Below are 24,868 nucleotides of genomic sequence, written 5' to 3' on the forward strand. Positions count from 1 at the left end.
CATGCATTGAAATGGTCTCCTCCATTGAAAAAGTACAGGTTGTCTGTGGTCTTTAAATAATCTATGCTGCCACCTTGCAATCTAAGGCCATAGAAGAACATGCACACTTTGTGGCTCAAACAGAGTGCCCCTTGGCAATATCGCTATTGTAGGTAAATGATGTTACAGCTCAATATAAATGCCTACACAAATAGTAGCTTTAAAGTGCGACTCATGAAAAACATTCCTTTCTGGAATAAAAATCAGAGTCAGTGAAAGCAGAAACACGTCTTACCGCTAATTGAGCACAACTAACAAGGAGTGGCCATCAAAGGACAGCAAAGACAAAGGCAAGGCTGTAAGAAAAGGTCTGGTTTCCCCAAAATGTATTGACCCATAGAGGAAGCAGTGGTGAGTGCAAGGTGTGTCAAAACAGACTAGTTCTCACAGGCTGCATCAAGTATTCAGTAGCTGAAATAGTGTTCTCAACAGCACTGGAATGTGTTCAACTACAAATGGAAAAAACAACAGACACCTACAGCATTCCGGTCATTCAAAAAATGTATAGTGATCCTTCTTTCATTTTCACAGTCATGAGTTTCAATCATATCTACACCATGCACAAACTCTACAGCTCTAAATCACTCCTAACTGGGCACAAGCTAACAGGGAGGTGGAAAAATCCAGAAGGACTCACAATAAGACCCCAGGAATATGTGTGAATCGAAATGAGGACTTCAAATGGGTTGTACATACATATCTGCACAACTACCTCAACACCCCCCATTGCAGTACCCTAAAAGCTACCAAGACCATGTTTGAGTGGCAGATCAATGACACTATACTGGTGGCACCACAGTGGAAGCCACCAGTACAAAACACACTGAACAGTCAAAGATGCAAGAGAATCAAGAAGAATGCCAGCAAGGAGTGAATGTCCCTGCAAATGAGCATTCACGTTGGAGCATGGTGTTGGTCAGAGCAGTTTGGAAGGTTCACGCCCCATATGAGAGGCACCTGTGATTTGTCACAACCATTGAGGCACCATGGTCACTGCAGTAAAAGATAGGGGCACTTACTCACTTGTCCATGTTTAAGAAGTTCGCATTCAAGTGACAATGCAAAAATGGCCAATGGTGATTGATAGGAAGATACAGAGGATTACTCATAGTGGGATAACGAATCACCAGCCAGCTAATGAATTGTCATGCAGAACCCCCAGGTTCTGTAGCCCAGTCTAAAAGGATGGCTAGACGGTCATTCTTGCTGCCAGAACAGAACCGGCAACTCATTAGTTCCTGCATAGGTCAGAGAGCCAGTAACATTTCGAGACTGCAAATATCACTGGAGATTAGTAACAAGTAGGGAAGATAGTTCTGTGAGTAAGGTCAGACAGCTAGTCAGTTTGGCAAGGAACTGACTGCCTCAAAACATATCCTGATGTGCAGCGGAACAGATTGGAATCATATAGGAAAATCACGTATACAGTTTAACAGAGATTTAACATCCATAATTCATACAAAGAAATTTTAGATGATGGAACGTTATCCTAAGAAACTGCTCCGATTCTTGCGCTTCCTCAATCAACTTAATTCAAAGGCTTTTGACATAAGTGCCAGAGCAGTCGGGGAGCTTCTCACTTTGCCACTACTAGAGACTGATAACCCGCTCTCAGTGAACAAAAGCTCTACACCATTAAGAAGTTACAACCATTCAGCTTGGAATAACTAGGCTCTCATTTCGATGGGCCAATCAGTTCTGATGGGCTTGGTAATATCTGTTACCAGACTCACCAGAATTATGAGTTTAGAAGGAACACCGCTACACAGTCGTAGTCCACCCAGAGATTTCACCTTCTTCACGCAGGCTATGTGTCTGGGTGGCATCCTGGGGATATATGTGAAAATTGGCCCGGTAAGTCAAATTTTCACGTTATATTCAAATAACTCATAATATCCACTAATTTGATGAAGAAAGAATGAAAAAGTATCCTTTCGCAATTTTCTCACGGAGATTATGGAAGGTGCTTCAAAAGCTAAAATAAGGGCACAAAAAATTCACAAGTATTTTCTTCTGAATGCTATGTTGTTGGAATAAAACATGATGAATTGAAATAATTTCCTTGGATGAGATTGGCGTAAATTAATAAAATGAGGGGGTTCGTTTTATTCTAGAGTCATGGTTGAAGCCCCAGAAAGCCAAATAAGCAAACATGCTTTATAAACTCTTGTTGGGACGGAAAGTCCCTTGCATGATGACGGACGTGCACCCCTGCCCGGATTGTCCCAGCTGAATGAATATCTGGATCCCTGGTACTGATTTTTGATCATTGGCTAAAACAGATAATGTGTGTATGCCATGACCTAGGCCTGTCCGACAGTAAGGCAGTTTGGTTACATCAGGACCAAGCACCAAGTGCTATCCTCATAGTGGTAGAGGGCTAGTGCCCTTACAAGAAGTTAAGCAACAGGAGTGAAGTGGTGGCAGCATACCCATTTTGTGTTTAGCAGTGCTCAGCAGTGTGAACAGGACTTTTTATCTGTGACACTGGAGTGGTGCCTACTGGCCCACTCATGTAAAGTTCAGCTGATGTATACATAACTCATCCTATGCGGTGAAGGTGTATGTCACCAGACAGCATGCAATACTTGCATATGTGTGCTGGGATGTATGTGTGCCTGTGAGTTTCATTTTGGACACCCAGGGCATGAAAAAGTTAGTGGAAGTGAGGACTGCAACCTCAAAAAACGAGAAGTGGGTTGATAACATTCCTGAGGGCTGGAGTGGGAATATACACAGAGGAGGAAGGGGAGCAGAGCATCCTATCTCCACACCAAAGGTCCTTTTTATTCCAGGAACATTTTACTGGTCAGTGGGACCTGCGCTCATTTTCAATGAGATGGTGCGGCTGATAAGATTGGAACTGTAACACCAGGTAATCATGAAAGAGGGGAAGGTGTAGGCCTTTGAACCTTAATGAGACGTATTTCATTGGAGGCTTACAGGTGTGATACCCAATTACTCCCTTGGCCTGTGTTGTGGGTCTTCTGTGGCACACTAACCCTTGATAGAACACAGGGTACAGTCGAGGGCACGTCAAAGGAATCTACACCCACTACCCAAATTTCTAAGGGTCAGACATCAAATCACATTTGTGTCTGGACTTGGACTAAAAGAGTGTTTAAGTCTGACACTTTGTTAAACAGTACTAATCAATGGTAGATAGAATCACCAAGACATCTAGCGGCTGAAACCAGGACTAGGGACCCAGGTCTGAGAGTCTCCCTGCTGAGTGAGGAGCTATAACCCAGAACACTTGCCCGGAGCTTGGAGCACCAGCCTTCTGCATGTCTGCCAAGACTAGCAGATCCTGAGAGGAGGAGGAGGAAAGCATGTGGAGGGAGCAAGACCCATCAGGGATCCTGCTGAGTGAATTCCAGTGAACAAAGTACGAGACGTCTAGTAGGGACTGATATACATCATAAGACCAGGACCCCAGCATGTCAGGATGGGGCCACCGGGACGTATGGACAGTCGCCCGTGTGTAGAACAAGTCGGCAACCCCTGTGAGCCAGGAGGGGGCCACTGCGGAGGCAGGGCAGTTTCCCTGGATAGTTGTGGCAAGGCTGCTGTAAAAAACACTTACTGATTGTCAAGGAGCCTCGGAAAAGGTCATCTTACACCAATGCGGGCTGCCTGGAGACTGAGGTGGCCAGACGCGTCATTGGGGACCTTCAGTATTAGGATAACAGAGCCCACAGAGAGGTGTTCTGGTCCTCCAGCACGTGCCAGCTGCCATCAGGTTAGGTAAAATTGTTCAAGGCGGCAGGCCTGTTGGGAACTTGCACACATTTAGAGCATAGAACTGTTGAAATTAACACTTGAAGTCAAAATTGAAATGTATCATGTGTTGACTAGCGTAGGCCAATCTGAAAGTAGCCTTCATTATAGAATGGGGAATGATAAGCCTCACTAGCTGGGACAGAGGGCCCTGGGAATCCACCCAAGATAATGCTAGTGTACTGACATAAATGGACCGTGGATATTTATTGTGTTACCTTTATGTTTTCTGTGATTATTTTAAAATGCTACTTTTTTCATAAAATCAAGTATTTGACTGGACAATCAACTTATTGCTGTTACAACTTTGAGTCTTACGTCTGTGTATGCCTGACACCTACCTACTCCTTCAAGAGCCTTGAACTGCTTGCCCCACGATAACATTGAGAGTCAAGTGCTGTCCCAGTTACCCAGGTTCCATACTAGGTCAGACCCTTGTACAGCAGCAGTAAAAGGGCACAAACTCCGCATTTCAGTTAAGCTATCCTGCTGCCACTGTGGCCCTAGAAAATGGTTTCTGAAAATTCTCAAATATGTTCCTCATCCATGTCAATAAAAAGTATTGCATGTGAGGGAATCAAGTATTTCCAAAACTAGTAGGAGTTGGTCATTTGACTCCTTTGTGGTCTGTCTACTGTAGCTCTACCAAGGAGTTCTAATGAACAACTGGAGTGCTAACATTCTGTAACACAAAAATAAGGCACTCCTGATAGCCATTTTGCTGGAATAGGAGCTGATGAATTTAAAGACTTTCATATGAAGCAGAGTGAAGTAAATGAGCATAGAGGTGTTAAAGAGTCAACTGGAGTTAAAACCATCACTGCAAATCAGATAGCTGAACACCATCAAAATTCTACCCAACCATCAAGACATAATGCTCTTGGTCCCTTCACATGTGGGTTGCCCGGAAATGCCTAACCAGGGTTTCCCAGCTGACGAAACAGGTACTCTCCTACTCTCCTGCTATCACTCTCCAGGGCTTACCAGGAACCATCGGTCCCTTCACTGTCAAACAGTTGTGAGCGTGGCACGATTACTCCTTAAACACAGTGAGTGACCTCTTTCACAATGGCCAGATCCTCAAGTTCCATCAACTACCCCAAAATTACAACATTTTCCCAAGTCAGTTCTTAACATACAGACAACTGCTAGTGGAGGTTGGATTGCTGTGGGTGAGATAGATGTAGAACCACCTAGTCATGCGGTGATACATACCTTATACATTATGGGGACAGGGACGATACCTCATCACATGGGTAAATAAAGCATTCAGGCAGCACACAAGGACCCTACTGATTCACCTTCGGCACTTTTGGGAAGAAGACCTGGCTTGACCTTTCCATGACACCGAATGATCTAAAGCTGTAGGGTCCCTCCAGACCATCTCCAGGAATGCCCATTTTAAAACCATCCAATACATAATCCTCCATGGGGCATATCTCACACCTTCCTGGCTAAACCGCATGTTCCCCACGGTCAATCTCACTTGCCCTAGATGCCACGCCCAAGCAGCCATCTTCCAACACATGCTTTGGTCATGCCAGAGTAGAGCACGTTTCAAACACGACATACATGCTTCACTGGCCAAGTCACAGAACTTACAACATTAAACTCCAGGAAGGCTATGGCCCTAGGGATTTCCCTTAGGAGGAAGCATCACAAGGTGAGGGTATGCTTTGCCAACCTTGCCCTCCTGTTGGCTAAGCTCCTCCTAACCATGCACTGGAGAGCTCAACTAATCCCCAGCCCTTCCCCGGTGGCACAGGACAGTACTTTGTTGGCATGAAGTGGAAAGCTCCGCATTACGATGGGAGTACGCCTGGCAAATAGGCAGATGCCCCATAGCAGCAGCCTGGGACACCATGCTTATACAGTTTAGGAACTGACCAAGGAAGAGACTCCTGTCCGCATCTCCCTGTGACCTCTAGTCCCCTGGAGTCACTGATGGTATACAATGGTCCCAGACTCTCACTTTGCATAGCCCTGTTCGCCCCGTGTACTAAACAAATCCCCCTGCTGCTCCCCTCCTCTCTGCCCCCTAGTGGTATCAGAACATGTCAAACGAAGCGCCATCTGGTGCCGGCTCTCACAATCGCCACCGCTATCATAGCCCATCGGGCCACATCCCCATTAACCCCTCTCTACATCAACCTAGTGAAGCCTCTAGTGTCTATAGCTGGTTATCCCCCCAACCCTGAATTTTCCCACAATCTACAGCCTTCCTCACTAGTTGACAGAGGCTTCATTTATCAATCTCTACTGGGTTACTCCTATCCGAATAGGATACTCAGGGTAATTCAAGTTACAGCGACACACTGAGCGGATGCACACAGCTCAATGCTCATCACTCATAGTTTAAAACGAGTCATTGCACTTTTCTTCTGTTAATATACAAAGAACACACAAGAAACTGTTTTCCCGGCAATGGCTACTATTTTCCTCTTCGCATCAATTGTTAAGTTAATGATTCCTGCAACTTTTTATTTTTTCTAACACTGCTGTAATGAGACTATCGGTTGTTGATTGCTTCCTTACCTAAAATGCTGTATTTGCCAATGTCAAACACCGCAAAATCTCAATAAAAACTGTTTACAATAATGCGGCATTCTCATTGGCCTCTATCTGTCCAATATCTGCCCAGGAGATTCATAGTTAGTACATGAGACAAGAATCATTACTTTATTAGTTTACAAATCACTGCACCATATTCCCATAAGTGCTCTTTGTTAAACTGTAGAACTCTCATATAGAATCTGAGTGTTCACTTATCTCAGAGAATGTGCTGCTTGAAAAAAAGACAGTTTTAGAATCATTCCCGGGCAGCAGCATGACAATCTTCATAAAAAGGGCTCTCATCTCTGATGCTACAAGTTCCTGAAATAGACTAGTCCCGAAAAAATGTCCCTTCCATATTTTGCGATCATATATTTCAAGTGTTCCCAGTTATGAACATTGTGTACTCCATGAGAGTTTTCACTGTATTTTAAAATAGTTGTCACCCTGTTCATGTGATTTACAATGTTCCTCATTTTTAAATAGGCTTTAATTAATTACAGTTTAACATTGTTGTTTATAAGGCTTGCAAATAGGCTTTTCAATATATAGTAAATATTAATGTGGGAATATATTTCATTAAAGCTTTATACTTAATTCACAGTGACCAATATTTTTAAACCAGAACATATTCATGCAGGGGGTGCCCCTACAGTTAACAGGAAGTGGGAAACGTAAAGAGAAAAACAGATCATCAAAACTCATTTGGAGAATTTCGGTATTCAGGAGCACAAATCATTTTAAATACAGCCATCTGCACTTCTAAAAATATACTCCCATGTAATGAAAGTGAAGATTAAGAAAACTACTATTCTTCCGAGTTGTTACTATTTTAAAAGTAATGAGCTAGTAAGTGCTAGCAAGGTTGGCTAGTATTAGAAAACAGAGATGGACAAAGGATGCAGGATTTAGGTAGGTTTCTTTCTCGTTAACTATTTTAGCCCTTTAAAATATATTATGTCAACAATTACTAAAAACCCATACCCATAACCCCTTACTACCTGTTTACTACAACCTGCTTCAAAGGAAAGGCTTTAAATACAGTAAGCCTTTTCCAAGCAATATGGTGCTCAGGAGTACATTGTAGTTGTCATGAAAATAGAATTTTAGCATTCTAGTGGATCTCTGTGGCGAAGCTACAGCAGAATTATCAGTAATGGCGTCATAAACTGCTTCTGCTGTTGGAAGCCAATCTATCACTCAGCATATCAATCGTTTTTCCTCATATGGATGAGGAAACTATTTGTTAATTTACAGAAAGTGTGTCCTCCTTTTAGATTCTTGGGCACTAACCATAACTACCATAAGATATTCATGAGAGAAACCAATTTTCTCTCAAAGACGGTTAATGAAATTCAAATACAGATAAGCATTTTCCACAGGATAAAATAGTCTTATAATTCGCTGTGAATTCCTAAAATTAGTATGGCAAAACCAATAAATTATGTATGTTGTGACAAAAATCTGTTATCACATCTTCCATGGCCTCCTCTTTCCGACCCCAGAAATCAGGCATTCACTACATTCCAACAGGACAAAACCGGTACAGCTTTATCTCCACAACAAAAAACCCAACAGGTATGATATGCTTCATGTATCCTTCCAAGTAAATAGTACCAAGAAAAATACACCATTTAACAAACAACGATGTGTCCCAAATTTCATGGATGATTTGCAAAATGCAATAAATACTACTATATTTTTCTTAGAAGATAACAAGACGAAATACAAGGAGCTAACAAGACTAGAGAGTAGACAAGACTATAGCCTCGCTGTTCAGTATTTGGAAGACAATTATGTTGATATTCGCAGCAGAAAAAATGTCTTAGCTATGTTACACCAGGTACCTGTTCATGCTGATTTAATTATGTATTGGGGGATTCATATAGTGCCGACCTAACCACCAGGCAAAAGGTGTGTTATACAAAGAGCTTAAGAACTTGACAAAGTAACATTCGGGCAACAGAGTGATAAGAAAAACAAAAGAGCAATGGGGAATGTTGGCAGCTTGCACCCCAGGAACTGGAATCCATCCACTGTAGAAGTGAGAGGAAAAACGTGTTTTAAGGGCTTGAGAAAAGCTCCAGATTAGTGTGAGAGGAAAACAAGTGTGTTGACGCTTTGACAAAAGCTCCGGATTAGGGAGCTTTTCCCTGGTTATTGGTTTCATGCTAACATAATTCTGCTTGGTGGCGACTGAAATTAACATTCTTAGCTGGTGGTCAGTGAGGAAAACCATTGAAGCTTAAACCGGATGTGAATGGAGTACCAATAAACTGGGGAATAGTTACACCCATTATTTACAGACTGTAGACTGAAAAACTTTAGTAGCAAGAGCAATCTAAAACAATATTAATAGTATGGCAAAAGCCCATCTGCAGATGGTATGACCACAAGGTTATAATGCTTTAACATTGTTGATAAACTTGTTTTAACCGGTGCTGTGGTCCGAGGCCTGCTGGACAGGATTCGGCATCCATATGGTTTTTTTAAAAAAAAGTTGATGCTTCAATTATTCAGACCCTTGCATAATACCAATGCAGCCTATTCATTAAGCTGTAGGTTACAGTGCCCTTATAAAGTTTGATTTTATATGCTTTGATATAATTAAGTAATTACGTGGCATTAAAGCGTTCAGGCTCAGCTTTCAATCAAGAAAGCATGCCTTTCAGTTATTTAATCATGGAATACATATTAGCAATAGTATTTTAATGTGACTTAAATTTAGACCTCTAACGACATTTCCAAAGATCAAGAACGCATGCCATCAAGAGAGGCTGCTATATGAGCTCGCTTCTGTCTATTACAGTTAAAGATACTACATAGATCATACTATTCTAGATCACTTTTACATCGTTTGAGGTAATAAGGCACAGCCCTCTGCGCTAGAGGGAGCGGAATGGTGGGGTCTTTCTTTAATATCCTCTGGGCGTCTGGGAATACTTCATAATATAGCAATAATGGAAGGGGGTGGTGCAAAATATGGCCAAAGTTACGTGTCTCTCTGTACCATTGGAGGTCGGATAGCATTTACTACACATAACGGGAGAAGAAGTGTAGCCGAGATGCTTGAAGATCTGTTTGATGTTAGTGGCTGGGGTGGCTAAAAGAAACATTGCGAGGGCACGGGAAGTAAACAGAGCACTGAGTGTCCAAGATTGGGGAGATGATCTTGACTGGTGTCAGCTAGCGGGGCAGTTGGTTTATCAAAGTCACGGCTGTCTGAGGTTCCGTGACAATTAAAGTGGTGTTTTTGACTCGCTCGAATATGGACGAGTTTGGTATCTGTGAACCGCAAATGACGAGTTTAGTGGGTGTACGCGTTTTCGCTACGCTAACCTGAACCCTTCACCTTGTTCGTGGGTTTCTTCATCTGAACCCACGGGTTCCATTTTAGATACAGCAGCCATTTTGTCTCTTGCCCTCAAGTAGCCAGCGAACGGACACTGTCCGCTTCGTGACCCTGGGATTCCCAAACTCTTGCGGATGACACGTGTTCCTTTGAGGGTGTCTTTATGACGAGGGGGATGACATTGCAAAGGCAGATGGCCCCGCTCGAGGCTCATCTTGCCGTGCCGGTCTATTGTTTCAGCCGTGCATTCATTAGGCATGTCTCCTTTGATCCTGCAATCGTGTTTCCGATATTACCCTCCTTACACTCTTTTCAATCTGTTGACTATCTTCGTCTTCCCTTGCACCTGTTTCTGTCTTCTTCTTTAATTCGTTTACAGCCGGAATGGAATGTACCTAATAATGAGAAACGTACTTTTACAGTTAGGAACCGGCGATGCTACTGTAAATATGTTCCGGGACCCTGAATACATGAAAGCGACCCTTTTGAACTTTACTGTGGGAACTGGGTTGTAACCTTTTGTTCGCCATGTTGTTCTATGACTGAAATCTGTATAAAAGGAGCGATCCACAGTTGCAATTTGAAGCAGTCTCCTAGAACCTACACATGCTGTACTTCTTGTGACTTCTGTGTTCCCTGCAGTAAATAAACCTCGATCTTTGACGCCGAAGGAAGTGTCCCGTGTCTCTGTCATTTGTACGCCGGAACAGGTAACCCACAAAGGTTTCAGGTGTTGTCCCCTGGCACCGCTGGGTCTTAGAAAAGCCCAGTCCTTCAGTTGGCGCCCAACGTGGAACGACATCGGCAGTACCGGTCCAAAGCCCGACGATCGTGAGGAACTTCGTGTGAAATCTCCGAGGGAAGGTGCACCCCGCTTCATCGATCCCGTTGTCGAAACAAGTGGCCTGAAGACTTTTCCCGCGAAGATCCCCGCCTCCTGACAGCTGCGACGGACTGATGCCCTGACTGTCGACCTGGTTTGGCGCCTGGCGTAGACTTTTGTACAGCGAGACGATAGACGGGCCTTCCTGGTGACGCCATGGTTCTTTCAGTTAAGTATTTGTGGGTCGCTCCCAGAGTCCTTAGTTGTTGTTGGCGCTTGGTTGTTGCATGGTTCTATTGCATTTGTGGTTCTTAGTACTTGGTTCTTAGTTGTTTTACTTGTCGATTGCAATTGCCAAAGGCTCAAGGGTCTTGCTTTTTTGCAAGGATACCGTAAGTCGATAACCCTTGAAGTTTGTGAAACTTGGTTAGTGTGCACGATGCCTGGCCGTAGTACTTTGTTTAGTTGCTTTAAAAGTTGTGGTTCGGATTCCCGATTGGAGGACTCATGTCCGATACCTCCAGTTGGAACTCCAGTCTATGAGTTATATAGTCGCCATGGGGTGGGTCCTATTACATATAATGATTGCTGGGTCCGCTACAAAAGATGGCGGTGTCCTTAGTTGGCCACCTCATGGTTGTTTCGAAACACCAATTCTGGATAATCTCGAAGCTAAATTGTTCAAAAGGAAAGCAAGGCCGGCCATGTTTGATTCCTTTCGGTTATGGCGTAAAGAAGCCAAGCAGAAAGAAATCAAACAGCTTAAACGTAATAAGAGGGAAGGTATTGTTACGACGATGAGAAATGCAGAGCAGTTTCAGAGAGACAAAGAAGAGAAGGAAAAGGAAGTTATTGATAGATTACAACGTATGGCGGTGGATAAGTGTTATCCCGTTTTACCATCGAGTACTGATAAGAAGGGAGAGGAAGCAGTGGAGGACCCTGTGTTGTCCTATCTACTGAAGTCACCACCTCCATATGCACAGGATACTACAGCGCCTGTGGTTCCTCCTGTTCCTCAACCTGTCGTTCCGGCAGCTGCTGGTCAGCCTGTCGCTGGTCCTATTCTTGCGAATCCCCTTGTCCCTATTACTCTACCTGCTCCTGTTCCTACTGCTCCACTGCCTATACCTTCTCAGTCTACTGTTCCCGCTACTTCTGCTCTTGTGGCTACTCCTACCGCTCCTGCTGCTCCTGTATTCGGTCCTCATGTTGTTGCTCCTGTACTTTTCTCCTCTTCTCCGTCTGTTCGAAGACGCATTCCTAATGCTGTTGCTAACCTTTATTCTCCTTTTGGACCGATTTTTGGGTCCGATGTTTCTGATGTTCCCCAACGACGAAGTCAGCTTCCTGGTGGTAGGGAACGTGATACGTTACTTAAGATGGCGCGTAATTGGATTAGGTATCCCCTTAAAAATACCCCGCGCATAATTTTTGAGACCTTCTCTCAATTCAATGAGCCCACACAGAGATTTGTGTTTGAGGAAACGTGCAAATATTTACGTGAAGCAATATCAAATGATGAGGTGAACGATGTACCGATCGACGTAACTGAACTTCAGCTTCAGTTTTCGAGTGGTATGATTGTGGGTAGTAATGTTCGACGAGCTGTAGAACATCTTCTATCCTTTCGTCCAACTGTAATACCTCGAGCATTGTTTAAAGATGAAACTGAGGAATGGATGGCAACGCCTGGTCAGTATCCCATGCGTGAAGTTCCACCAGTGTATATGCCAGGTAACCCTAATGCTGCTCCTCCGATCCTGCCACACTTCCAGAGAGTTTGGATACACCTCCCATGGAAGCGATCGGAAGTCTTACAGGTGAAGCAATCTTTGCCTGACCCCCGCAAAAATCCTGCAGGATACTATAAAGAGTTGTCCCAATTAGTGGATGCTACTATCATGAATCTTGCCGACATCGACATGTTGTTCGGCAACGTAGTACCTCAACCGGTTTGGGCGAAAATACGTCAAGAAGATCACGCAGCTGAGTTAGGTGGTGATTGGGCTGCACTTACAGCGGCTGATGCACTGCAGGTTGGTGGGGCCAAGCCTGAGCAGTTAATTATGGCTTTGCCTCAAAGAATAATTACCTTAATGAAGACTCTTATGCCAGCAATGAAAGTTAATTGGGACAAACTGTCTGCGTGTAAGCAAAAGAAGGACGAGAGCGTCTCCGATTTCTTTACGAGATTTGAGGAGGCATTCATCGATCACAGTGGTCAAGATATGAGCACCGAGGGAGGTCAGAGGTGGTTCGTAGATAAATTTGTAGCAAATTTGTTGCCTGACCTTAGCAACAAATTGAAAAATTCTGAAAGTTTGTGGGCTGTTTCTACCTCCGCTCAGATATTGGCCACAGCTCAGTATTACGAAAATAGGGAGAAGGAGGAAAATGATCGTGCGGATAAAAAGACGAAAGATCTTAAAACAAAAGTTCTGTTGCAGCAAGCGTATCCTCCGCGCTCAAATCAAAATGATTCTCAGCAGCGGAATCGATCTCAATCACAATCTGCTAGGTCACAGTCGCGGAATGACTCTTCCACGCAGAGATCTATGCTTGGATATAATCAATGCGCATACTGTAGAGGTGAGGGCCATTTGAAGTTTGATTGTCCGGTTTTGCGTGACCGAAATAGTGGTGGTTCAGCTAGAGGAGGTCGTAGTGGTCCTCAGCAGGCTTCGCGAGGTAGAGCTCGTGGTGTTACTCAGAATCAAAATGAGCGTTCTAACAATTCATCTGATTCCAATAATTGCTTTGATCAGCGTGGTTCATCGTCAGGAAGATCCGCACAGTATCATGTGGACGATTATTACATCGAGCATGATATTGATGACGGTAACTACTAGGACAGCCACAGACAAAGAGAGGGAGTAGTATCAGTTCCGGTTGATCAGAGAGGGCCTTACGTCGCAGTTGCCACATCGGGCGTAGTTGAGCCTTTTCTGTTGGACACTGGTGCAGCGAAAAGTTCCATCATGCATTCGAAACTCCCTGGCGCACCTTTGTCTGGCTTAACGAATGTTTCCGTTGGATTCTCTGGCGCCCCCATTAGCAATCCGGTCTCTAGCCCTTTGCCCATCACAATTGGGCCTCATGACCTGAAAGCTCCCTTGATTTTGACTACTGGCTGTGGTGAGAATCTTTTGGGCCTGGATTTGCTGAAACGGTTATATGCGACTTTGTATTGTTCTCCTGCGGGAGTGGAGCTTACTTTGGGTCAGAGAGTGACCTCTCCTATGTACTTATCATCTGATAAACTCCCACCGGAATTGAGTTCTCTTCCTGCATCTTTGTGGGCCACAGGTCCCAATGACGTGGGCCTGCTTGACATCTCTCCTTATGTTGTTCAACTGAAATCGAATGTGCGATTGCCACGTAGTCCCCAGTATCGTATCTCCCTTGATGGGGAACGAGCGTTGTTAGCGATCATCTATGATTTGATCGAGAAAGATGTTATCGAGGAAACTCGGGGAAACGTGTGTAATAGTCCTGTGTTACCTATCTTGAAACGCACTGATCCATCCAAGCCTCCTGTTTATCGTTTTGTTATTGATTTACGGGAGGTGAACAGAATTGTGATTCCACAATTTCCTGTGGTGCCTGACATTACGGCTTTACTGACTCTGATTCCAGCCTCTGCTTCTTGGTTCTCAGTGATCGATCTGAAGAATGCTTTCTTTAGCATTCCTATTGCTGAGGAAAGCAGAGATCTATTCGGCTTCTCATTAGGAGGTCGCAGCTTTAGGTTTAAACGCGCTCCTCAGGGCTACTGTGAGAGTCCATCGATATATAGCCAAGCCCTGAAGAGTCAACTTGACGCGTTTGTGTTACCGGCTGGTGCGGCCTTGATCCAATATGTTGAGGACTTGTTGGTGGCTGCTGACACGAAAGACATCTGCAAAACTGCTACGGTGTCGCTGTTACAGCATCTCTGTGACTTACATCACAAGGTTTTATAGAAACAAGGGGGACCCAACAGATAGCTAAGGACCATGGGTATAACTTCGTTATAGGAAACAGTGGCGCCTAGCTTATTCAACATATGTGCAATGCAGTATAGGAACACAATGGAAACTATACGATTTAAGATATCCTGACCCAGCCGGGAAAGGAATTTATTCTCAAGAAACAATGTCAAATATACAGTACAAAAATAGCATGACACAAGCCTGTGCCGTACCGACAAAGGAAAAGAAAAATAGAAGTAGGGTGAAAAAAGGGGTGTTTTTCAGGCAAAGAAAGAGAGCAAGGACAGGGCACTGCAGAAAAATAAAAGATCAATAACAGTGTCGCCTGGAGTGGAATGTACACAAGCTCATTAGACAATAATGTGAGTGTCAACCCACTCTTGGGTGTCGACGTTTCGATCCCTATTGCTCAACTAGATGCATGGGATCCTCATCAGGACTTATACAATAACAAAACATGCCTGAATGAGATAAGCCTGTTTAGGAGAAACAAAACAAGAAGAATTTTTTTTTAAAAATGTTACCACAAAGGAGTAGTTTGAGAGTTATCTGCCCACTTTGTACCACAGTCGAAATCGCAGTGCGTGAACCAGTGCAAGGTGTTTGTGCCAGGTGGAAGAACTTAACATTGCTATTATGACAGTATTCGGAATCGCAGTGGCATGCGTGAAATTGCTGCGTTTAACGGACTGTGTGGTGAATGTGATTCTTCCAGTTCGTCTACTGGTCTAACGAGAGTACAGTGATAGTGCAGATTTGCATTGTTTTAAACAATTTTTATTTTTAAGTGGAAACGGGAGGATATGTGATTGGGGTTGGCCCGGTGAGTCCTTATGTTGGACTAGATAAGCTGGTTATAACGGAGAAGTAGTCCATACCTCTGTGGTGCGAGGAGAAGCCTCACAATGGAGGTTTCTTTTACTTCTAGATCAAGGCGGAAGTAGTAGCGCCAGGCTAGGGACACAATAAAGGACGAGTTAGTTGGAAATCTACCTCTTTTACAAGGGCAGTGAAGCATACACAAACTGAAACTTACCAAGCGGTTGTGTGTCTTGGAGGTCCTTAATGGGGTTCAGTCAAAGTGTTATTTCGGCAGTGTAAAATAAAACCTCATCGCCCGTTTCCGTTTTGGTCAGGTGGCCGCACTAAAAACAATTAAAATTAAAAATGTGACAAGGATTGATTTTGGATTATTACGAGCTAAGGCATATCGGCTCCGAGCAAACGCGGTGGGCGGTTACCTTTATCCACTCTGCATGAGAGCGAGGAACGGGATTCAAAATATAGGCACCAGTGGCCATATATTCAGGATATCAACAATGTGGTGTATATGCGCTGCAATAAAAAAGGAAACTCGGCTCAGTGCGCGGCTCCGGACGGGGGCCATGACTGGAAGTGACTTTAAATTAAAGAACTACTTACGCAGTCACAGATGTGGCTTGCCTCACCCGGGGGTCCAACAATGTGGTAATCAAGCGCTGCAATAAAAAGGGGGGAGTCGGCTTAGTGCGTGGCTCGATACGGGGCCCATGACTCAAGCCACACTAATCAACACGTGACCAGGGAGGAAGTATACAATCCGCTCCAGCGGACGGGTCTTTACATCGAAACCGGCATTGTCGGAGTACCCCCGGTAGAGGCGAGTCACATTATGACTAAGTAAGTAATCCTGAACTTAACAGCAGGCTTGAGTCATGGGCCCCGTATCGAGCCACGCACTAAGCCGACTCCCCCCTTTTTATTGCAGCGCTTGTATGTTGATGGTTCGTGTTTTAAGTTGCCGAATGGTGATGTGACGACTGCGTATGCTGTGGTAACGTTGAGTACGGTTGTGGAAACTGCGAGATTGAATCAGAATTCCGCGCAGGCGGCAGAGTTGATTGCGTTGACGAGAGCGTGTGTTTTGTCGAAGGGAAAGCGAGTGAATGTGTTTACTGATAGCCATTATGCTTTTGGCTTTGCACATAGCTTTGGTCGATTGTGGCGAGAGAGAGGCTTTATGACATCGCATGGCACGAAAATCCAACAAGGACAGCTCGTGAACGATCTTTTGGATGCACTTACATTGCCCAAGCAGGTGGCGATTATTAAATGCAGTGCGCACCGAAAAGTGACGGATGATGTTGGTCGTGGTAACGCGTTTGCGGATGACAGCTAGAAATCTTGCAACAAGAATGTACGTGACGAGTTCAGTAAGGTGGCCTGCAGAAACTGGTATGTGTGAGGACACTGTTGAGAGCGTGAAAGCGATTCAGAATGAGGCCACCGAAACTGAAAAGACTAAGTGGAAGGAGAGTACAGGAAAGTTGGATGCGAACGGATGTTGGATTGATTTGTCGGAAAATCAGAAGTGGATGTTGCCGGATGCATATGTGCTAGCTGTTGTGACTATGGCACACGGTTTGTCACATATTAGCGCGAAAGGTATATGCAAGTTGCTGTCCCCTGTATGGAAGAATGATGGTATTGCTAAGTGTGCTGAGAGAGTGGTTAAGAATTGTATGGTATGTATGATGTACAATCCTGGCAAAGGCACTCCTACACCACCTGGCCATTTTGCTCCTCCTACATGTCCCTTTGAGGTTATTCAACTGGACTTCATCCATATGGAGAGATGTAATAACTTGAAGTACGTTTTAGTTGTGGTTTGCGCATTCTCCAGATGGATTGAAGCCTATCCTCTCAAAGATAATACTGCCCTGTCCACAGCGAAAGTCCTACTGAAGGAATACTTTCCTCTGTATGGAATGCCACAGATTGTCTGGTCTGATAACGGAAGTGAGTTTGTGGGAAGTGTGATGAAGAGTGTGTGTAAGTGCCTTGGAATTAGACAAAAATTCCATAGCGCCAATCATCCCCAGTCAGCAGGTTTGGTTGAAGGGTACAATGGCACTCTAAAATTGAAACTTGCAAAGATTCAGGCTACGACTGGTCTGTCATGGCCTGATGCCTTGCCTCTGGCTCTCTTGTCAACCAGGGCGACTGTACACTCTCGAGTAGGGCTCAGCCCATATGAGATTGTGTTCGGCCGTCCTGCAAACATTTGGGGGGTACCTAGGCCTAGGTCCTTCGATAGTCTTGAGTACCCAATGTTAATTGATTATCTTCATGGTCTGACTGCTAAACTGAGGTTAATTCATCAACAGGTCTTTGAAGCACTGCCGGCACAGACAGAGGGTCCTGCACATCGGCTCCAACCAGGTGACTGGGTCGTCACCAGAAATTTTGGCCGGAAGCGAGGGTTGGAGCCGAGATTTGTGGGCCCTTACCAGGTTCTTCTCGCCACAAGAACTGCAGTTCGTTTGGAAGGCCGCAAACATTGAGTGCATGCCACCCACACAAAGAAGGTGCCTATACCTTTACCAGCGGATTCGTGGGTAAGAACCGGTATCGCTGCAACAGAAACAGAAACTCCGGTGAAATTTGTGCCGTTCAGTGACGCTCAGCCTGTGGGAGACACTTCAGTGCAATCAGATAACTCTGTTGATCCTTCATCATTGGAAAACTCAAGACTTGAACTATCATCTGACCGACAGGACTCTGTTCCACAACCTGAACAATTATTTGAAGAGCAGACTCGTCCTGGAAGAAGCAGATATTTTCTTCGTTCTCATACCAAAGACTAATAAAGTGCCTTTTTGTTTTTTTCTCCCCTTTTTGAAATTCACGTTACCCCTCATTGTCATTTTGAACATTATGAACAATTGCATCTTCCATTGATTTTTGAGTTCTTTTCCACGTGTTTTTTTCCACAGCTAGGAGATTTTGCATTACGTTTGAATGTTTGATTAAAGAACCTGACATCTGGGTTGAACGTAGGGCCGTGCGGGTACTTCCTTCTGTTTAGCAGGTTCCTGACACTAGGTCGGTACTTTTGTCGATTCCTAGGAACTCCTGGGAATTGATAATCGCTACTCAGAACGAAGTGCGTCAAGAACATTGCGGACGGTTTTTTAGAGGATGGAATTCTCAAAGTTGTCGGAAGTGGAGAAGACTCTAGCGCAAAGATCAGTACTGCACAGGGTTGTACGAACTAAATGCTTTCTGTTTCAGGTGTTCCTGCTGTTCTTAACTGTTTCCATGCTATTGGTGGGTGGAGTATATTATGGAATACAATCATTATTGCCTTCTGCTTCACCTACTTCTTCCTTTGAAGCAAAACCTACTCCCACTGTTTCTCCTCATTCCTTTCACCCTCTACCTCAACACGAACAGGTTAGACGCGCGGAATTCATGAACAACTCCTTTGTCCAACTTCTTCATCAACATCAGTTGGTGATGAATACTACTAACTGTTGGGTGTGTGGTTTAATGCCACATACCATGGATAGGGGAATTCCGTACTTGGTCCTTCCTAACAGTTCCCAGGGGTCAGCTCGAGCATTCCAAACTATGTTTCGTAGCGCACTAGATTCCTACCCCCATCGAGAGCCACGCACTGCAGATCATGGTCCTGGCCCGTACCACAAGCCTTTGGCAAGAGCGATTGCCGATTTAGATAGAGATATTTTTGACGCATCGCTTATCCCAGAGGAAGAGGTGCGAGCATACAGAGATCAGAGTGAGGCTGAGTATAGCATGTCAGTGGGTGATCGGCAGCTTAAAAGCTCGTCTCCGATCTGGATCGTACCCCATCTCGGTAACTTCTGTTTGAAAGGTCTTGGCCGAAGCCCGCGAGCTCAGCTTGGGAGGAGTGCCTGTACTGAAACGTATGTTTTACCAACGGCCTCATCCCCTGTTCTTTTGACTGCCAAGGGTACATACTTTGTATGTTATGACTGCGCATATACATGGCTGCCTCGTGACTTCTCAGGCACCTGTTATATTGCGAATCTGTTGCCACCGACTTTCACCGTCGGATCAGACTATCACAAGACCAGAGTTGTGAGAGGTGTCATTAGCGAAGAAGACACTGCCGGTCAAGAAGCAGGAGATTTCTTTAAGGGTTTCTTGCCGTTTTGGGGACCTATGATCAATAGTAGGAACCTGAGACAGTTGACTCGAGTGGTGGAATCGACTGCTAATATCACTGCAAGTGCCCTTGGTAATATTACAGCAGAGCTTCAGGCGGACAGGCTTATGACGTTGCAAAACCGTATGGTTTTAGACGTTGTCCTTGCAGATAGAGGTGGTGTATGTAAGGTGATCCATTCGAGTTGCTGCATTTTCATTCCTGACAACGCTCCAACTATCTATCAAGCCATCTCGAAGTTGCATAAGATCTCCGAGTCCATACACGTGGACGTAGGTGATTGGACGCTACTAGGATGGTTTTGGGGCCTGATGTCGACGTGGGGTTGGAAAATTCTGATGATCATTGGGGTTGTCGTAGCATTTCTGTTCACGTGTTGTCTTTGTATACAGTGTGGTCCTGCCTTATGTGGCCTCTGTGCTACGACGTGTATAAGACGGCCACCTGTTACCAAGGAAGCACTGATGGATAGAATGATGTTGCAGCAACATCTGGATGGTCTGATGAATATCGAGATCAATTCTGATATCGACTAGTGCTTGCCTACATGAGGGCAAAAGGAGCATCTGAGGTTCCGTGACAATTAAAGTGGTGTTTTCGACTCGCTCGAATATGGACGAGTTTGGTATCAGTGAACCGCAAATGACGAGTTTAGTGGGTGTACGCGTTTTCACTACGCTAACCTGAACCCTTCACCTTGTTCGTGGGTTTCTTCATCTGAACCCACGGGTTCCATTTTAGATACAGCAGCCATTTTGTCTCTTGCCCTCAAGTAGCCAGCGAACGGACACTGTCCGCTTCATGACCCTGGGATTCCCAAACTCTTTCGGAAGACACGTGTTCCTTTGAGGGTGTCTTTATGACGAGGGAGATGACATTGCAAAGGCAGATGGCCCCGCTCGAGGCTCATCTTGCCGTGCCGGTCTATTGTTTCAGCCGTGCATTCATTAGGCATGTCTCCTTTGATCCTGCAATCGTGTTTCCGATATTACCCTCCTTACACTCTTTTCAATCTGTTGACTACCTTCGTCTTCCCTTGCACCTGTTTCTGTCTTCTTCCTTAATTCGTTTACAGCCGGAATGGAATGTACCTAATGATGAGAAACGTACTTTTACAGTTGGGAACCGGCGATGCTACTGTAATTATGTTCCGGGACCCTGAATACATGAAAGCAACCCTTTTGAACTTTACTGTGGGAACTGGGTTGTAACCTTTTGTTCGCCATGTTGTTTGTTCTATGACTGAAATCTGTATAAAAGGAGCGATCCACAGTTGCAATTTGAAGCAGTCTCCTAGAACCTACACATGATGTACTTCTTGTGACTTCTGTGTTCCCTGCAGTAAATAAACCTCGATCTTTGACGCCGAAGGAAGTGTCCCGTGTCTCTGTCATTTGTACGCCGGAACAGGTAACCCACGAAGGTTTCAGGTGTTGTCCCCTGGCACCGCTGGGTCTTAGAAAAGCCCAGTCCTTCATGTCCGAGAAAATATGAAAAAGTTTGGAACCAATGGTGCGCTTACAGTGAAACATGAATGGTTACCGTAGGGAGGTTGGAGGGCTTTTGGGGACAAGGTGAGTGACCGATGAAGATAGTACTTTCACTAAATCTGAACTGCACTTAAGTAATCTATACTGTAGTTTGCTATTAATTGTGATCGCAAAGATGTTGTGCTTTTTCTTCACGATGTGTCAAATTATTCACACACGATTATATCCACTTCCATGCATTGAGCAACTGTTAAATTAAAAGATTTTCGAAACAAATAAAAACTTGTTCCATCTAGTGCAATTTGTACTACAACTTTGAAAATAAGGTATCACGCTTATCCTCCTGACTGCGCTTTTATGATTGGGTCGCCCATGTTGTGATTGCCCCAGTGGCACTTACATTGGAGAAAAATAAACCTGGGGCGAGAATTTTACCCTTTGCCAGCAGGTCAAGTACAGCAGTCCATACAATCAACAGTGATAAGCATCCACATATTCTTTTTATACATGCAAATAACACATTGTTGCAGTAGCATTCAAAGTAGATTTACTTTTTTCAAGCATATCATTTGCATGCATTTTTTTTATTGATTTCTCACCTATCAGGAATGCCCAGCCTCTTGACACTTCTGTAGACCGACAGTGTATTAGCCACATGACGATAATTGAACCAGAAACGAGAAGTGCAAACCTACAAGAACAAATATATCTACATATAAGTAAAATACTATTTCACAACAGTGTGAACTGCAAACAGGGAGGCACACAATGACATTTTTTTTAAATAAGAGTGGTCTGATTTGTGAAATACAACATATACTGTTGCACCTTCATAGCATGTTGTCAAGTGAATCAATTTCCGATAAAGATAGGTAGGGAGTTTTGTACTGCTTTAAGCTTTTACAACACGCTGTCAATCGGTCTCGTCATGAGAACAACAGAAATCAAGCCGTCGCACACAAATTCGCAAGTAAAAAAACACTCTTAGCACAGTGGGATGCACAATGATGATTTATTTTTAATTATCGTATACAGCATGGATTTAAATTTAGGAAGAGTGAAGCGCTTTAATAGAGAACAATTGTATTGAAACAGGAGAATCACAAACACAAGGTGCTAGCAAATGAATAAATGTGGCCCATCTGAAACCAGAATAAATATTGGACTTTGGATTTCTAGACAACAAGTAATACCATATATCATTAATACCTATTCATATAAGACAATGGTTGAATTCCCACAGATCATACACCCTCAAATGGATATACATACATTTAAATTATTCTGGTAATTTGCTTTTGAAAATTGTTTTTACTGCAGGCAAATTGACCTCCTAATTTAGTTACTGCGAGCAGTAAAATATCATTTACTATACTGAATTAAACCGGTCTAAAGTGGTGTATAAGTTAAAAAAGACAGACATCTCTACTTTACATAACAACTCAAACTTCACGAGCCAAGAAAAATATCTTTTCTGGCCAATTTGGAATAAACATAGGATTTTTATGGTTTGCCAGTCGCATAAAGATCATCATGTCATGTTATTCAAATACATTATTTTTAATTATCATCCAACTAAAGAAGACATATTAAATTATCCTAAGCTTTGCTTTATAATACGGCCTCGTCTGGTAATACCCATGAACAACAACCTTTCTGACGGATATCTCCTCCTACACAGGAGATGTTCTCTACTTCTAACATCTCCAAATGCATCAATGTTATATTGTGCATTAATAAAATAAAACAACAAATTAGATTTAGTAATTACTGACAAAGTGTGGGTGTATCATATGACGAAAAGTTCAAATATCAGCCCCTCTCTAGAACAAGTTACAATCAACAACGGATAGTCTTCAAATTTTACTAAACTATGATAAAAAGTATTAATATGAACTAATTACTACATTAGAAATGATGAGAGATATAATTCCGAAAATGCAACGGTTTCATATGTTGATTGATTGTCCTATTGCACAGCAGGGATGGAATGATATTTTTCCTTGCTGTTGATTCGTGTTAAGAAAAGATATTGTCAGCTCTCCTCTCATGATCTTGTTCAATGATTTATTGTCTGCAAAAAGCATTTTTAGCGCCTTTCTTAGTGAAAAATGTGCAGGGTATAAAGAGCTACTTTGGATGGTCCGGGAGCGGTGTGAATACCCTAAAGAATTTTTACTTCTCTCCTCCCTGAGCTTGGTCAACAAATCAAATATTTTCATTAGTATGTGAAACACATTAGGCTCCACAAGAAGAACCACGCATATTCAGTTGTAAACCTTGAAACTTTATACAAAGTTAATGGCTTACAAAAAGCAAAATCAAGTAAGTAGCAAATTTCAATCAGAATGTGTATGCTTTAAAAAATATGAAAACCAAATTATCAAAGTCATAGAAGTTAGGGAACAATCCAGCATGGGGTTACCTCGCAGACTAGGAAATTGGAAAGTCAGTCCTCTCACTGATGGAGTACGCTAAAATCTCCTGCTCCACTCTATTCCAATTCTGAACTCTGCTCAGTTCAGTTCTGAACTAAAACACCCAAATTCTAATAATTTACAAACCAACAAGCAGTTCTCAAGAAGACTGTTCAATCAAGTTAAAGCAAGATGATACATTTATATAGTCAATAGGTCCTCATGGTCTCTGCATCCCTTAAACATACAGTATCTGTAATTAGATAAAATACACAAATTCCTTAGCACACTGCAGGTGTCTATTGATTGTGCTTGTCAATAAGATATTTTTCAATAATAAACAAAGAGAACTTTTCTTCACATGGGAAAGAAAGAAAAAGATCACATTCGACAATTTGAATTCAGCTTGCTTTGAAATAAAATACTCACGTCATCAAACAAGATGGCAAACACCACTAGACATTTTGCAATTTAGCCCCACATTAGCTATAAATAATTTCTTTCTTCACAAAGCATTAGCATGGCTATGCATTAATGCTGTTAGTGGAAGTAATCTTAATATATACAAAACATCTCCAGCATTAAATCGATGTGCAAAACTTGGGCTTGTAAAAGCTTTGATGATATTAAAATCCATGCATTTCAAAAATTGAAAATGTATACAGAAAGGGTCCATCAACAATGGGCCACTACAGGGTCAGGGCTTGACGCTATGGCAAGATGGTGGTGTTCCTGTGAGGCTCCGGCAGGTGGCACAGTGAGCAGTGATGCATCAGTGATCCACCTTATCAGAAATACCAGTTGCAGCAGCATAAGTGCCTGTTGTGTGCTGTAGATGCACCACACAGTGGAGCTCTCCAACACCTAACATTCTGCCATTTTGAGTACGAAATGGCGCACATTTGGTATACATGGGTACACCTCAACTGAACTGCTCTTCAACTTCTTTTACCAGGAAATAACCCTAGCGGTTGGCAGACAGGGGTCATTTCAATGCACACTATGAAATATGTGCCATTATTTTGCCAAACAGTGAGAATCTAATAATATCCCACCCAGCTGCATCACTTTTTTTCCTCAGCTGACTGGTCTTAATCTGATGGCCCTGTGCTCCTGTTTAGTGGTGCCCTTCAGTGTTTATGCTACATTTCACATATTCTGCCATGGACTCCCGTTTATGGGCAGATTGAAAAATCTAAAACAAGCTCTCTCCAAGCAGATTCATCAAATACTTTACAGCGTTTTCATCACATATCGTAATGGAAGACTCAATCACATAAAGGCCCTACCTCAGCTTCTTCCTCTGCCGCAGTCTCCATTTCTTCACAGCCTAATCCAGGCAAGGCATCAATCAAAAGACTTAAAAAATAACCACCATCTACTACCAAGTCTCTTCCCAGTGTCTCACTGGATCTTCAGCTAGGAGAGATCAGGGCACTACTACCCTATACAAATGGTGGCATACAGA

The 24,868-nt window shown here is 43.4% G+C and overlaps 1 protein-coding gene across 1 annotated transcript in view; it reads right to left on the bottom strand.

Moving 5' to 3' along the window:
• The window catches only part of PIGK (phosphatidylinositol glycan anchor biosynthesis class K), a 477,281-nt gene that overhangs the window by 354,951 nt on the left and 97,462 nt on the right, over positions 1 to 24,868 (bottom strand). Inside the window, exon 3 of the mRNA XM_086954133.1 lies at positions 21,583 to 21,674. Coding sequence (XP_086810259.1) covers positions 21,583 to 21,674 — 92 coding nt within the window. The remainder of the gene's footprint in view (positions 1 to 21,582; positions 21,675 to 24,868) is intronic.

Source organism: Lissotriton vulgaris, chromosome 1_1 (assembly GCF_964263255.1).
Source record: "Lissotriton vulgaris chromosome 1_1, aLisVul1.2, whole genome shotgun sequence".
NCBI classification, from domain to species: domain Eukaryota; kingdom Metazoa; phylum Chordata; class Amphibia; order Caudata; family Salamandridae; genus Lissotriton; species Lissotriton vulgaris.